This window comes from Pituophis catenifer, unplaced genomic scaffold (assembly GCF_029215685.1).
Source record: "Pituophis catenifer annectens isolate HBS135680 unplaced genomic scaffold, rPitCat1.0.hap2 SCAF_10, whole genome shotgun sequence".
In the NCBI taxonomy this organism is placed as follows: Eukaryota; Metazoa; Chordata; class Lepidosauria; order Squamata; family Colubridae; genus Pituophis; species Pituophis catenifer.
Window position 1 is genome coordinate 4142262 of NW_027256890.1, and position 16945 is coordinate 4159206.

General features: G+C 44.9%; 1 protein-coding gene across 1 annotated transcript in view; it reads left to right on the forward strand.

The window, feature by feature from the left end:
• The window catches only part of LOC139321820 (transmembrane protein 132B-like), a 259956-nt gene that overhangs the window by 75060 nt on the left and 167951 nt on the right, over window positions 1-16945 (forward strand). Inside the window, 1 exon segment of the mRNA XM_070950725.1 lies at window positions 16091-16237. Within this exon segment, the coding sequence (XP_070806826.1) occupies window positions 16091-16237 (147 nt within the window).

Consider the following 16945-nt stretch of genomic DNA (forward strand, 5'->3'; position numbering starts at 1 on the left):
CCCCCTTCCTGCCTGCCTGCCTGCCTTCCTTCCATCCATCCATCCATCCATCCATCCATCCATCCATCCATCCATCCATCCATCCATCCATGGAGCACAGTGGTTAGAATGCAGTTTTGCAGGCTGACTCTGCCCACTGCCATCAGTTTGATCCTGACCGGTTCAGGGTTGACTCAGCCTTCCATCCTTCCGAGGTGGGTCAAATGAGGACCCAGATTGTTGGGGGCAAGAGGCTGACTCTGTAAACCACTTAGAGAGGGGCTGTAAAAGCACTATGAAGCGGTATATAAGTCTAAGTGCTATTGCTATTAAGGATGACAGTTCTTGGCAGGTCGTAGCAAAAGCCCAGATGTTTGCGCAGCTTCTGTTGTGCAGGAGGGATTGCACCCTTGTTTTGCAAAGTTAAAAATCAGGCGTGCTCGCCTTACCTATTACTGCTCAATATTTACTACCAGCATCTCATTAGCCATCGGTCTCTCCGGCTCAGCACTGTGGAAAACGGAATCTCTTCACGCTTCCCTCTTTGGGCGCGATACATTATACCAAATTAATGTGAGATGCCCACTATTACAAGGGTGCTGGCTTGTACCGATCGCTACGGTCTGGAGGGAGGGGTGGGATTATGAATTAATATTCACCAACATGAGTCCATATGCCGAAAGGATAGAGATGCGTGCGGCAAGACAGAAGCGGGGGGGGGGGGAAGAGTATTATCCAGGATGCAAAGCTTTCTCCCTATTGGTTTTGCTTCAGTAATGAGAGGTCTGAAACGAGGCAGATGGCATTGATTTGAAAAAAAAAATGGTATTGGAGGTTTTCTGGGGTGGGGGTGGGGCTTCAAGAAAAATGGAAGATGGAGGACAAACAACCCCTGAGCAGCAAGAAGAGAAACCCACCGGAAATGTCTTCTAATCGAGAAGGTGCTTGACATGCGGCGTGTTGGAGGTTCCCGATTAGCTGCTGTTGTGTGGATGGGTTTCCCCGAGTTAAGGCTCCTTCCAGGTGGATGGGTTCCTTTCTCAGGATCTCAGCAAGCAAGACCCTTTCTGGATGGGAAACAGCAGCTAGTCCAACCTAGCACCTAGGAATTCCCATGAAGGTTCCTAAGAAGGAACCTCCTTCCTTCTCCTTGCTAAAGATATCTTCTTCTCCTTCTCCTTTTCCTCCCTCTTCCTTCTCTTTCTCCTCCTCCTCCTTCTTCCTTTTCTTCCTCTTTTTCTTTCTCCTCCTTCTTCTTCTCCCTCTTCTTTCTCCTCCTTCTTCATTCTCTTTCTCCTCCTACTCCTTCTCCCCTCTTCCTTCTCCTCCTCTTTCTCCTCCTTCTCCCTCTTCCTTCTCCTCCTACTCCTTCTCCCTTTTCCTTTTCCTTTTCCTTCTCCTCTTTCTCCTTCTCCCTCTTCTTCCTCCTCCCTCTCCCCTCCTCCTTCTCCTCCATCTTCCTTCTCTTTCTCCTCCTACTCCTTCTCCTTCTTCCTTCTCCTCCTCTTTCTTCTCCTTCTCCCTCTTCCTTCTCCTCCTCCTCCTTCTCCCTCTTCCTCCTCCTTCTCCTCTTTCTCTTTCTCCTCCTCCTCCTCTCTCTTCTTCCTCCTCCCTCTCCCTCTTTCTTCTCCTCCTTCTCCTCCTCCTCCTTTCTCCCTCTTCTCCTCCTCCTTCTCCCTCTTCCTTCTCCTCCTTCTCCTCCTTTTCCTTCTCCCCTTCTTCTTTCTCTGTGAATCCCAAGCCCTCCTAACACTGATGACGATTCCTAGTTGGGTAATGAAACATCAGAAAGAAAACAACCAAGATCAGAGAGCACCAAATACCTTACAATCCTTCTCCTTCTCCTCCTTCCCACTCTCCCTCTCCTTCTCCCTGCCCTATCCCCTTCCCTTCTTCCCTTCTTTTTTCTTCCCTTCTTTCCTTCCTTCACTAGAAGGTTCAAATGCCTCATCATTACTATTGATTTCAGTCCAGATTATTTTGAAGGAATACATAGAATTAATGATGAAGCCAATTAAACCCTTGCCTCCCATCCCCAATTCCCCAAAGTTTGCCATTTCTGTCCCCGAAAAGATTCCCAATGAATATTTTTTAAAAATCCAAAGAACAACATAGATGCTTAAAGTAGGATTTGCCCTCAAAATTTTCGACCAGAGCTTAGTTTTGCAAAAAATCTGTCCAAAATCTGTTTGGCTTCATCTTGAAGAGCATTAGATCTTCTCTTTTGAATTATTTAGAAGAAAAGTAGTCTAGACTCAAAAAAAAAAAAAGAAAAAAGAAAAAAGGCTTTAATAATAAAGTGACCTAAAAACAAGGTTTGATAAAATAAACATTATATCAACTATATTTGGTTCAAACAAAAGTTTGACAGTTTGGATGAATCTGGCAGAAGACGAATCTCCAATTACATCCAATTTTGGGTTTGGGGTCACTAGAGAGGCAGAAAATGCTGTCTATCTGTCCATCTGTTTGTTCTTCCATCTGTTTGTCAACCCGTCTGTCTCTCCATCCATCCATCAGCCTGTTTGTCTGTCTATCCGTCTGTCTGTCTGCCCATCCACTTGTCTGGCCGTTCCTCCATCTTTCCATCAATTTGCCTTTCTGTTTATCTGTTTGTTTGTCTGTCTATCCATCTGAATGAAGTCCATATGCCTGGACAGATCTGGAAGTGGGTTTTTTTTTTTTTTTTTTGAGAAGGATATTATCTTACAATCTATGCAAGGCTGCATACAACATAAATAGTACTCTTTAAAACAGTGATGGCTAACCTTTTCCGGACCGAGTGCCCAAAGCGTGCCCGAACCCCCAAAATGCAATGCTGCATGGCCCCCGTGCATGTGCCCTGCTGCCCACACATGCACATGTGCCCCCCGCATGCATGTGCCCCCCCCACATGCGCCCCCCGCATGCGCGGCAGAGACCCGAAGACCAGCTGGCCAGTAGGAGGCGTGCATGCCATGTGTGGCGGAGTTGAGCTGGGGCGACGGCTTGCGTGCCCACAGAAAGGGCGCTGTATGCCACTTCTGGCATGCATGCCATGGGTTCGCCATCATGGCTCTAAAAGGTTCAGTAAGAATCCAGGACCTGCCAAGGTACCAGCTGGCTATTTCTGTATTTCAAACCACATTGTTGCGTTCCCTCACAAGGCAACCCACAAACTTTCCCCTCCAGCTAGTTCAGATCGAAGCGTAACTACACTTATTAAAAGTTTAAAATTGCCAGGAGATTAGATTTCTAGTCCCATTGCTATTTGTCTTTTTTTTTTTCCCTTCTTCCTTCTGAAGAGAAGGAAATTAAAATGCACAGAACTGCTTCGTGTAAAAATGACCTTATTTACGGAAGCTAATGACTATTGGTCTCTCTTTTAAAACACACACACACACACACACACACACAACAAGAGGATTCTAATTCTATCCAGAGAAGATAGAGTGACAAATTGAGTTTATTTTTTTCCCCCAACCTTAAAATTATTATTCTATTATTAGTTTTACACTTTCAAACTATCCTCTGGTGGGTTCTGGAAAAGCTTATTTGATGCTCAGCCTCTTCACAACAGCATTGTGAGCAGTGGTAGGTTTCAATTTTTTTTTACTAACGGGTCTGTGGGTGTGCCTTGGTGGGCGTGACAGGGGAAGGATACTGCAAAATCCCCATTTCCTCCCTGATCAGCTGGGACTCGGGAGGCAGAGAATAGATGGGGACGGGGCCGGTCAGAATTTTTACTACCGGTTCTCCGAACTACTCAAAATTTCTGCTACCGGTTTCTCCAGAACTGGTCAGATCCTGCTGAAACCCACCTCTGATTAATAATAATAATAATAATAATAATAATAATAATAATAATAATAATAATAATAATAATAATAATAATAATAATTATTTTATTTCTATACCGCCCTTCTCCCGAAGGACTCAGGGCGGTGTACAGCCTATTTAAAAACACAAGACAAAACAACAATTAAAAATTTAAAATGATTAAATAGATTTGGCTCAATTTAAAACCCCAAAAATTTAAAATACCCCAATTTAAAATTATTATGTTGATAGCCCGGCCTGGCGGAACAACAGGGTCTTCAGAGCGCAGCGAAACACCCGGAGGTCGGAGATCTTACGTATTTCCGGGGGCAGTTCGTCCCACAGGGCTGGGGCTCCCACAGAGAAGGCCCTCCCCCCTGATTGTGAGGCAGTTTGGTTTGAAGAAACAAATACTAGCCAAAAAAAATCCCAACCATCTGGGTTCATCTTTTGACAGAAAGAACCGCAATTCCGTCATTAAAACTGGGTCCTCCTGCATCCAGCTCACATTTAATCATGGTATTCAAACATTGGAACCCCCCCCCCCCAAAGACTGGACACACGTAAATTCTGACAGACTTTGGTCAGCAGTTGAATGATCAGTTGCTATTTTGACATGGCGTCCTCTTGGAATGGAATGATTTTGGATCTTATTTAGTCCAAATAGAAATGCATGAAGGTTTAAATAGATTTTAGAATAGAATAGAGCTGGAAGGAACCTTGGAGGTCTTCTAGTCCAGCCCCTTGCTCAAGCAGGAGAACCTATACCCATGATGGTGAACCTATGGCACGTGTGCCACAGGTGGCATGCGTAGCCATATCGGTGGGCATGCGAGCTCAGCTCCGACGCACATGTGTGCACCTGCCAACTGATTTTCGGGCCTTCTGGGACCACCAGAAATAGGGAAACAGGCTATTTCCTGCCTCTGGAGGGCCTCGGGGGGTGGTGGGGAAGGCCTGTTTTTCTCTCTCCCCAGCCTCCAGAGCCTTTCTAGGTGTCTGGGGAGGGCATAGACGGCCTTCCCCACCCCCTCGGAGGCCCTCCGGAGGCTGGAAACGGCCCGTTTGCCAACTTCCGGTTGGACCGGAAAGCCCGTTTTTTTGCCCTCCCCAGCCTCCAGAGCCTTTCTAGGAGTTAGGGGAGGGCATAAACGGCCTTCCTCACCCCCTCAGAGGCCCTCTAGAGGCTGAAAATGGCCCGTTTGCCAACTTCTGGTGGGACCGTGCCAGGAGCGGGGGGTCATGCACGGGGATAGGGCGCATAGAATTATGGGTGTGGGCACGCACATGCGTGACCCCCTCGTTCCTGGCACGTGATGGCAAAAAGGTTAGCCATCACTGACCTATACTCAGACAAGTGACTATCCAGTCTCTTCTTAAAAACCTCCAATGATGGAGCACCCACGATTTCTGGAGGCCAGCTGTCCTCACTGTTAGGAAATTTCTCTTAAATTCCAGGGTTGTTTCTTTCTTTGATCAGTTTCCAACCATTGTTTCTTGTCTTGCCCTCTTTATATTTTAAATCTGTGTAAAAAAGGAGATTCAAGAGAAGAACACCAAGTCTTTTTCAGATTACGGGTGTGGAACAATGGCCCCTTTTATGACCTGTGAATGTCAATTCCCAGAATTCCTGAGCCAACATGGGAGTGGACTTCCACAGGTCATAAAAGGAGCCATCGTTCCCCACCCCTGCTCTACATAGTCTTCTTATTTCCATGCTCATCCATTGGCCTCCTTTCCGGCTGGAGAAGATCAGGTGAACATCTTCAGATGTTCTGGAATGAGGCACCATGAATGGACCTGTCACCTTCCATACTTGCTGATATAATTAACAGACTCACGGATCCCTCAACTCTGTTTTATTATATTCAGAATTGTGCTCCACCCTCGGAGATTTATTACCCGGGCAACTGAATGGAGCTAGCAGGGTGTTCAATGGCCGGATGCTCTTTCTGTCGCCAATGCGGAGTTGCGTTCAGCAGATATATTCTCATTCCACCCCGCAAGGGATTAGGGGTCATTAAATGATGACTGGAGATTTATTACCTGAAGCAAAGTGAAGGCTCAGGCTACAAATGGATCAGCTAACTAAGCTCTCCTTTGCCAGGCTGTGATTTGCCATGGAGGACGATCTTGCATTCTGGGCTCGCGAGCTGTCATCTTCATTTTTTAATCTCGGCAAGGAATGATGTTTACATTTTAATAGAGGTTGCCATCTCCCCACCCCATCCCACCTGAAAATGTTATGATTTGACCTTTGGGGTGAGACTTATTTTAAAAATAAAATAAAATATTAAAAAACCCGCTTTCCCTCACTGCTTGAGCAGCATTAATAAATTTTGCACTTTCCATCTGTGGTTCCCGGCATTCAGGAAAAAAAAAAAATAGATGTGACCCTTATTTCAAGGGCCAATTTAATGGAAAGAAAATGTTTCTGTTTCAACCTAAGCGTCTTCCGATAAGTCTTTCTGCTTGCAGTTCTGGTCTCTATTTTTTATATATATTATTATTATTATTTGCATGGGAATCTGTAGTGAAGCTTATAGCTAAGTTTAAATACATGGTGGCTTTTTATTATTTAAAGAGTTGTTCTTGAGCATGGAAGACTGGGTGGGTTATTTTTTCTCTTTTTAATAGACTGTAGAAGAACAGACAGAGCCTAAGGTGGAGTCAAGAGAGGAAATAGCCAGGAGCTGTTACACGCTCAGAAATGGTCTAAGTCTTAAAATCCTTTCAACTAGTGCCAATTTAGCGCTGATCATTAGTTGATTCTTGTATGTAGGCAAGAGCAATAAATTAGATTAACTGGAACAATGATGTGCTGAAAAGGGAGCACACCAGGGGTGAAATGCTCCCGGTTCGGACCGGATCGCCCGATCTGGTAGCGATGGTGGCGGGTGGTTTGGTAGCAAAAATCCCTGCGCCCCCACCCCCATGCCCAGCTGAGATGCGCGATCATCAGAGGCTTTTTTTTACTTTTAAAAGTATTTTTTCTACAACCTCTTCAGCCGAAAAAATGCTTTTAAAAGTAAAAAAAAAAGCCTCTGATGATCGCGCGGCTCAGCTGGGATTGTCAGAGCCTTTTAAAAACATTTTTTTACAGCCTCTTTGGCCAAAGAGGTTGTTGAAAAAAATGCTTTTAAAAGTTAAAAAAAAAAAAAAAGTTGGCCACGCCCACCCAGTCACATTACCCCCCACCAAGCCACGCCCACAGAACCGGTAGTAACAAATTTTACATTTCACCACTGGAGTGCATGGGTGTGCGCCTAGGCTGCAGCCAAGGGTGCATGCACGCACCCAAAAATGAACTTCCGGTTTCAGCTACTGAACTTCCGGTTTCAGCCAGCTACTCTTCTGGGTTTCTGGTGCATATGCGCAGGTGACAACTAGCTGGCCAGCAGGCATGCTCACGCAGGAAAACGGAAGGCCAGCTCTTCTAGTTTCTGGCAAATGCTGCATGCAAAAAGGCTAGCTGATGGTCGCGCACGCATGTGCGCCAGAAACCTGGAAGAGGAATATGCGACACTGCGTGTGCCAGGCAACATGACTCCACGTGCTACTTCGGGCACGCGTGCCATAGGTTCATCATCATGGAACTAGAATTTCATGTATGGTCCTGAGTTCTTCTTTCCTGACATTCATTTTGATAAGAGTTAATGGGATTCAAGAGAGGTTGGACTTTTGTGGGTACTTAATGACTCCAGGCTGATTTCCCTCTTGACTCTGCCCTGGTCTCTGCCTGTTTCTTCTCCTACATAGACTTTGAATAACCCCGTTGAATCATTCCATTTGAGGGTAAAGCAAAATAAACAGAAAAATGTCAAGTAGCATTGATATGCTACCAGAGGTGAGCTGCTGCTGGTTCAGACAGGTTCGCCCGAACTGGCGATTCCAACCACCGGCTGGGCGGCCCACTCACCCTGGTGCTATCCCGTCCTATATATCTCACTCTCTGGCTTGCTCGCCCTGCCCACGCAGCCCAGTGTTGTGGTCTGCCAGCAGCTTGCAGAGCTGGCAGCAGAGTCGGACAGCAATGAGGTTGAGGAAGAACAGGGGCCGGTCCTGGAGGCTGGGGAAGGCCCGGATGAGGGCTCTGCCTCGGAGGCAGAGATGGAGCCAGGGCCATCGGGGAGTGATGTGCGGACTCCGGAGCCTCCAGAGGCTGACAGCAGAGAGGCAGAGGAACAGGAGGAGCCTGTTCCTAGTGCACCCATGCGCAGAGCTGCCAGAAGGCAAGAGCAGCTAAAGCAAAAAGGACGACTTGGGAGTAAGGCCAAGAAATGATTGGCCCCTCCCATAAGGCTTAAAAGACCAGCAACGGCTCTTGGCCTCTTTGTTGGAAAACAACGTTCATAGACTTGTTCTTGTCTTGCTGCACTTATCTCTTGTCGGTGTCTTCTGTTTCTGAACTTTTGCCAAGAAAAGCCTTTGGCAGGTTGCCTAATTATACCAAGGTTGGTGCTTAGACTGAAGAATTTGTGTTATGAAGAATTTGTTTTGAATTAGTTTGGACTACGCTGAGAATGAGTTAATTCTCAGCTGTTCTAATAAAGTCTGTTTGTTTTGGAACTGTTTGCATCTAATACTACCTACTTGGGCCTGGGTCACAACACCCAGCTGATTTCTGCCCCTGAGCTGCTCTACTCACTGCGGCTGCCCGAGAAGGTGTGCTGGAAGCCGCACACATGAAATCACTGTGTGTCTGAAGCTGCACGTAAGCGCGGAAGGTGCATGTACTCACATTTTCAGTTCTGTACTAGGCGAACCGGTTGTTAAATTACATGAAGCCCACTTCTGTATGCTACCAAGTGTCCCCCTCAGATCCCCCCCAATGCATTAACATGTTTAGTTAACGGAAATGCCCTTAAAAAAAAAGTTTTACAACTTGGTGTGAGGCTTTTGCCACGAATCAAAGGTACGTTTTGGGAACTGTGTGTCTGGAATAGGACACATAATCTAGTAAAGAGATATTTGTTACAGTTCAAACCTGCCAACATGTATGAGGAAATACCTGACAGGTAAATTAACCTGGATTTGTTATGTTAGTAGATATAGGATTGGGACGCGGTGGTTCAGAGGCTAAGATGCTGAGCTTGTTGATCAAAAGGTCGGCAGTTCAGCGGTTCAAATCCCAAGGGCTGCGTAATGGGGTGAGCTCCCGTGACTTGTCCCAGCTTCTGCCAACCTAGCAGTTCAAAAGCAGGTAAAAAATGCAAGTAGGAAAATAGGGACCACCTTTGGTGGGTAGGTAGCAGAGTTTCGTGCACCTTTGGCGTTAAGTCATGCCGGCCACATGACCACGGAGACGTCTTCGGACAGCGCTGGCTCTTCGGCTTTGAAACGGAGATGAGCACCGCCCCCTAGAGTCGGGAATGACAAGCACATATGTGCGAGGGGAACCTTTACCTTTACCTTAGATATAGGATTGCAGTGGTTTTATTTTCTTGGTGAATAGGTCGGTGTTTTAGTCCACCATTCTTAACCATTTTCCGCTGCATTTTTTGCAAGCAGACACAACTTTTTTTTTTTTTTTTTAAAAAGCAACTCTTTCCCAGATTTATAGCCATTAATATAAATTCCACCAGGAAACATATTTAATGACTGCGTCTCTGCAATCTTCTCCGTTACATAAATTTTTCTCAAATCCTACATTTTAAGTCCAAGCGCAGCCTTTTCTCTTGCGGGAGAAATGGCCTTTCTTGAGGTTTGCCAAACACAACCGAAAACCAGAAGCAGTTTTTTAACCGATCTCGGAGGCAGGGAAATTGATTTGAAGGATAGGATCTCCCAGGCTCTCTCTTCTGCCCTCAATTTCTCATTCTAGGCGACGCTTCTTTGCTGTAGCATTGAAATTGCAGCTTAATTACAGGTAATTATCGATCACTTAAGGATCACCAGTTGACAAATTGAATTTCCACACTCTTGTTGAGCGTGACTGACAGAGGACTGCTGGGAATAAGAAATGGACATGATCAGCTGTGACAATTCACTTGGGCGTGTGGCTGGGGAAATAGCAGGGCCTCCCCTCTCCCTTCAGAGGCGGCTGGTTCCTGCTTGCAGAAAGACGGAGAATTCAAGTCTGCCAAGATATATTAAGACCACCAGGTGTGAGGTTAAGGATGGCATGTTGACGTGGCCCCCCAGGGAATTGTTGACAACCCCAGAGCCCTACTCTTCTGATGGTAAATCTTGCTGACATATCCCCCAATGGCTGAACTTCCCTCTTTTATCATTAGTGGAGGAGGGTCACAGTTGTGCTGGTGTGCATATTTAACAATAGATAGATAGATAGATAGATAGATAGATAGATAGATATAGATATAGATATAGATATAGATATAGATATAGATATAGATATATAGATGTAGATAGATAGATAGATAGATAGATAGATAGATAGATATAGATATAGATATAGATATAGATATAGATATAGATATAGATATAGATATAGATATAGATATTAAAGAAATGGTTTGAAACCAAAAGTTGTCTAGATAGAGGACTCAGACCCAGAGAAGGAATTTTGTTTATTTGCATGAGTTTCCCTGAGCTCAAGTTGGAAGCATCTTCTTATGTTAAACTTGGAAGACTTGAAAATACAAAGGGGGAAGGAAGGAAGGAAGGAAGGAAAGAAAGAAGGAAGGAAGAAGGGAGGAAGAGTGGGAGGGGAGGAGGAGGAGCAGAGAAGGAGGAGAAGCAGGAGGAGTGAAGGAAAGAGAGAGGGAGGAAGGGAGGGAGGGAGGGAGGGGAGAGAGGGAGGGAAGAAAAGAGGGAGAGTGGGAGGGGAGGAGGAGGAGCAGAGAAGGAGGAGGAGTGGGAGAGTGAGGGAGGAAGGAAAGAAGGAAGGAAGGAAGGAAGGAAGGAAGGAAGGAAGGAAGGAAAGAGAGTGGTTTTATATCTTTCAGAATTTTGTCCCTGCAACTATCCAATTCTCCTTGAAGAAATGTAAGAGTTATAAGTGATTTTTCCTCTAAATGCCAAAGAAGAAAATATTTCCATTAGGTTGAAGTGAAATAAGCAGATTGACCAAAACTTCTCTTGCCCCCTTCATGGTCAATCATTAGTTTTTGTGATGAGCAGTTAACAATTTCTACCTACCTGTTCAGCAAACATACTCTTGTACTATACAAAGTTTCAGCACCTCAGACAGCTCCTACAATGGATTTAAGATTCCTTCCTTCCTTCCTTTTCCTCCCTTCCTCCCTCCCTCCCTCCTTCTGCCTTCCTTCCTTCCTTCCGCCCTCCCTCCCTCCCTCCCTTACAGCAGGTAGATCCAAAGCATTCTCTTTCTACCATTAATCAGTTTTAAAATCATTGACATCGATAACAGCTTCTTTGTTTCATGCTTCATGTTTCAAAGGCTAAAGGGCAGCTTTTAAGAGCTCATGTTTAAAATACAAAAAAAATCCCAATTTGCTTGGCAAGGTTTTCTTCTTACTGACGCTCATTCATTGTCAGCATACAGTCATTGCATTTTCTGCTGTGCCCTGCTGTTTTTCCCCAACCCCTCTAATGTCCTTTTTTTTTATATTAATTGAATGCTCTATCATCCTTCCTCAAGCTAATTTTGCTGTGGTTGTCATGTTTGATGCAAGACCCCCAAGATTGGTGAATGTTGCACTTTTTAAACCCACTGGCAAGAAATCACATTACACTCAGTGTAATTACATTGTTCTAAAAATGTGATTATACGTTTCGACAACCAACTTCCTATTAAATTACCTCAGAATAGTCTCAATTTATAGGACAGAATCCTCCTGATTTAGATGTTAAAAGTGTAATAAATCTGAGATGAAGTTATCTGCATATATCTATACATCTATACCTATCTCTGTCTCTGTCTCTATCACTGTCTCCTATCTATCTATCTATCTATCTATCTATCTATCTATCTATCTATCTATCTATCTATCTATCTATCTATCTATCTATCTATCATACCTACCTACCTACCTACCTACCTACCTACCTACCTACCTACCTACCTACACACGAGAGAGAGAGGGAGGGAGGGAGGGAGGGAGAGAGAGAGAGAACATCACATCTAACATTGGTAGTTTTGTTATACCATTTTATACTAATCAGTCTGGACATTGCTCACGTACTTAATGGGCTGGGCAGAAACACAGCCTCGGTTTTTGGATGTATTACTGTAGTTGTGTTGTGCCATGCCTAAGAGGGCTTCACCTGATTGTTCTGAACAGGCTGTCCCATGTGGTGGGATTGTGGTGACATCAAAGAGCTCTGAAATCGAAGCTCTTACTTAGGCCAAGGTTAATTCCTCCTTGTTCTCTGCATGATTGACAGCAGAGGTGGGCAGCCTCAAAATCAAAATCTCTTCTTCTCTTCTCTTCTCTTCTCTTCTCTTCTCTTCTCTTCTCTTCTCTTCTCTTCTCTTCTCTTCTCTTCTCTCTACCCTACCCTACCCTATCCTACCCTACCCTACCCTACCCTACCCTACTCCATTCCATTCCATTCCATTCCACTCCACTCCACTCCACTCCACTCCACTCCACTCCACTCCACTCCACTCCACTCCACTCTACTCTACTCTACTCTACTCTACTCTACTCTACTCTACTCTATTCTATTCTCAAAGCTGTGATATTCATTTACCGTCCCACTGTAACTATAACATCAAGTTAAAACTAAATAAATAAATCCTCCCTAAAAATCCATCTGCTTTTCACGGTTTAGAAATAGTACTTTCCCCACAGTGGTTTCTGCCTTGTCCAAATAACTGCTTTATTAATAGATAAATGGCTGCAACCTACTCCCTTACCTGGGAGTAAGTGAGCTTCCAACCCAGTGGGTCTCCTTGTTAAGAGTAAACGGACACCAGATTGCAGCCTAATCCTGTTAGCATTGTCAACTAGCTGATTGATTTCCCAGTTCCTGCTTCAGTTCAATTGTTTTGTTTTGGCCCTGAGCCATGCAGATGAAAAAAAAAAAAAGGAAAGAATTCCAGCTGGAAAGAAACACGCCATCCTCTCAAATCCAATGTAAAAACAAGCTCGTACAAGCCGAACCTCTGCGCACAACGTAAAGCCGATGGTTCATAAAAATTTAAACAGTCTGTTTTCAGCCACTTACTTTCATGTCAAAATTTCTCTTTAGGCGGATCTCCCAATAACCACATCAACAATAGCTGCTGTTTAGGGATCCCTTCGGAGATCTCTCTCCCGCCCCCACTATAAACTCTGGTTGGGAAAGCAAATCTGTTAAACCTTGGAGTTTATTATTATTATTTTTTTCATACTTGTAACAAGGAATTCATTAAAAATTGTTGGAGGACCAGAAGGATTAACCAACTCCACTAAGGTTCTGCTTCTATCCTGCCTCGGGTTGACTTGCATGCAGGATGATTCCCCAATTCGTGAATGTGTGTACATTTATTGAGTTTGCCGAATGCAAAGAACAACGGTGGGATCTCTTAGTTTGCCTCCTTCAGGTACATACCCTTTACCTGCACGGCCTGAGTAGATGTTTTTCTAGAATTGAATTCCCTACCCTGGAGCTCCAGCAAGGTTGATAAGTGAAGCATGACACTTGTTAACAGTGTTTCTGCTTGTACGTTTTCCTAAAAATGTTGTTGTCTGATGCTTGTTGCTCTCCTGGTCCCAGGTTACGCTGGTTTGCCTGGAACGTGGAGCTTTGATAAGCAATTACATCCTTGCCATGTCAACATAAATAGCAGGAGGAAAATAATAATAATAATAATAAACCCAAACCCGCAGGACCAAATGTTTGGAACCAACAGACTGGTGGAGAAGTAGGTGAGGAAAATAAACCCAACTAGAATTCTCCACTGTGTCAACCCTGAGGCGAATCTGGTCGGGGCCATCTTGGAGGCTTGGATACAACAGAGGGAGGGGGAAAAATAGTTAAATCGGCGTTTGTAGCCAAAACAATAAAGTTTTCCTGTGGGAACCAAGGTCATTCTCACAGCTGGTGGGCCAGAGGAGGAGGGAAGTAACCAAGCAACCGGCTGGCAACTGGATTGGATAGCATGACCAAGTGGCCTGGGGGGAAAAGGGGAAACTTTTACTTTTCATTAGGTGAAAGTCGCGGGGATTTTCAGAGTTGGCTTTCACCAGTCGTGCCAATATGATGTATCCAATAAAACTGTTCTTTGAGGAACTTGCCTGCCTCGGAGTTCTGATTTCGATGGGTGCATTAATTGGAGCCCCTGACACACTGCTCTTAAAGACAGCTTGTGAACATGGAAAATTAGTTGCAAACCCACCAGTTTTTTCCCCATCTGGGGGACAATAAAGGCCTTAAACCAGGGGTGAAATCCAGCAGGTTCTGACAGGTTCTGGAGAACCAGTAGCGGAAATTTTGAGTAGTTCGGAAAACTAGCAAATACCACTTCTGGTTGGCCCCAGAGTAGGGAGGGAATGGAGATTTTGCAGTATCCTTCCCCTGCCATGCCCACCAAGCCATGCCCACAAAACCGGTAGTAAAAAGATTTGGATTTCACCACTGCCTTAAACCTCTATGGCATTTGATACACCCCTTTTGACCTTTAAAATCCTTCCAACCTTTCCCCCACCTCCATGAAAAAAAAAAAGGGGGGGGGGCTGAGGATTTTGCTCCTGCTTGGATGAGGATCTCATGGTCCCATTTGACCTGTCCTCTGCTGCCCTTGGGTTTAAAATCTAGGATTAAAAAGGGAGGTTCGTCCTTCAGTCACGTTCACATCCACTTTAAGACTATCCAGATAAGTGCTTTGCAAAGGGAAATTTAGGACGACACGAGCTGGAAATAGACAGTGTAACTGCAGAACAGAAGCTCACAAGGTGAGCCTCCGGGTGAAAAAAAAGGACCTTAGGAGAAGCTTGGGAGAAGGACCTGATTCACTTTGGACGGATTGTCCCGTGTTCTCCCAGGTGTGAGGGACATATCAAACAGTGGTGAAATGTAAAATTTGTTACTACCGGTTCTGTGGGCGTGGCTTGGTGGTGGTGGGGGGTAATGTGACTGGGTGGGCGTGGCCAATTTTTTTTTTACTTTTAAAACCATTTTTTCTACAACCTCGCGAAGAGGTTGTAAAAAAATGCTTTCAAAAGGCTCTGGCAATCCCAGCTGAGTTGCCTGATCGTCAGAGGCTTTTTTTTCTTTTAAATGCCTCTGCCGATCAGGCAACTCAGCTTGGATTGTCAGAGGCATTTAAAAGAAAAAAAGCCTCTGATAATCACACGGCTCAGCTGGGCATGGGGGGGGGCAGGGATTTTTGCTACCGGTTTTCCAAACCACCCGCCTCCATCGCTACGGGATCAGGCGATCTGGTGCGAACCGGGAGCATTTCACCCCAATATCAAAGCTCCATCCAGCTATTGCTCTGGTGCCGTGATGGCAAACCTGTGGCACACAGAGCCCTCTCTGTGGGCATGTGTGCCGTCGCCAGCTGATTTTCTGGTTTCCAGTATGTGGTCTTTGCGGGTGCTGGAGCGCTGGAAAACGGCCTGAATATATACCATATATACTTGTTTGTTGGTTGTGATTAGTATCGTTGATTGTATTTTAAGGTCGTGAATGTTTTATATAATTTTATCTTTTTAAATTTAATAAAGTTTGTTTTTTAAAATTAAAAAAAAAAAAAAAGGAAAACGGCCTGAAAATGGGCAAAAAACCCGGGCAAAAAAACGGCTGTTTTTCAGGCTGTTTTCAGGCCTTTTTCAGATTGTTTTCTGGGCAGTTTTCAGGTCATTTTTCAGGCCAAAAATGGCCTGAAAATGACCCAAAAATGGCCTGGAAAACAGCCTGGAAAATGGCCTGAAAAGGGGCAAAAAAGGGCAAAAAACAGGCTGCTTTTCAGGCTGTTTTCTGGGCCGTTTTCAGGTCGTTTTTTGGGTCAAAAACAGCCTGAAAACAGCCCCAAAATGGCCTGGAAAACAGCCTGGAAAATGGCCTGAAAGCGGGCAAAAAAACCGGGCAAAAAACAAGCTGTTTTCGGGCCTTTTTCAGGTTGTTTTCTGGGCCATTTTCAGGTTGTTTTTAGGGCCAAAAATGGCCTGGAAAACAGCCCAGAAAACAGCCTGAAAACGGCTTGAAAAACTACCTGAAAATGGCCCGAAAAATAGCCAAAAAACAGGCATGCGCACCGCCCAGTTGGTCTTTGGGTTTATGATGCTCCAGCGTGTGCACATGCACACACGTTCCGGTTTGGGCACTTGGTGCTGAAAAGGTTTGTCATCATTGCCTGGGGCCTGCAGTACCCAAAGATTTGTTAACACTTGGAAATGTTTCTCTCTTCTTTGCCTTAATTGTTCAGGACTTAACCCATCTCTGTTGCTTCTCCCGGCAGAGTTAAGGCTGCCCCAGGTGTGAAGATCATCGACATACGAGTCATTGATCCACACCGGTGGCAAGTTCAACAAGATGTTGACAATGGACGGACACAGACGACGGCTACCATTGTGTGCGAGCGCATTGATCCCCATGCTGAGAACTGGTAAGAAAGCCGAGTTGCGTATGTGCTTGTGTGCAGCCACAGGTGTCTTTTCTCATTAAGACTCGGCGCACGAGGGTGTGCGCGGACATGTCCGAGTTGGGGAGAACAGCAGCTTTTATCGACGTGTCGGTCTGCTTTCTCTTGAACTGACGTGTCCAACATGGCTTTCCTTTTGTGGTTTGTAACAATGGCCTCTCCATATCCCACCTTTGGAAAGATCTGTGGTGTAAGACTTAAGCCAGGCATGCCCAGAGCATCCTTGGGGACCGCTGTTTACTTTGAAGTTTGGCCTTGAACTTCAGTTCATCAAGTCATCTGTGACTTGACTGTACTTTTGTCACCGTGGATGGTGTGGACAGGTGCACTCAGATGGCTAATTTCTGGAAGATGTGGAATTCTTGTACTGGAATCCCAGAATTTTGTTGAGAGATTTGTTCATGCTTCAGTGGTTATCCAGCATCTTCTTAAAAACTTCCAGTGAATGCTCCAGTTTTTAAGAAGATGTTGGATAACCACTTGCCTGAAGTGTTGTAGGGTTTCCTGCCTAGGCAGGGGGTTGGACTAGAAGGCCTCCAAGGTCCCTTCCAACTCTGTTATTCTATTCTATTCTATTCTATTCTATTCTATTCTATTCTATTCTATTCTATTCTATTCTATTCTATTCTATTCTATTCTATTCTATTCCATTCCATTCCATTCCATTCCATT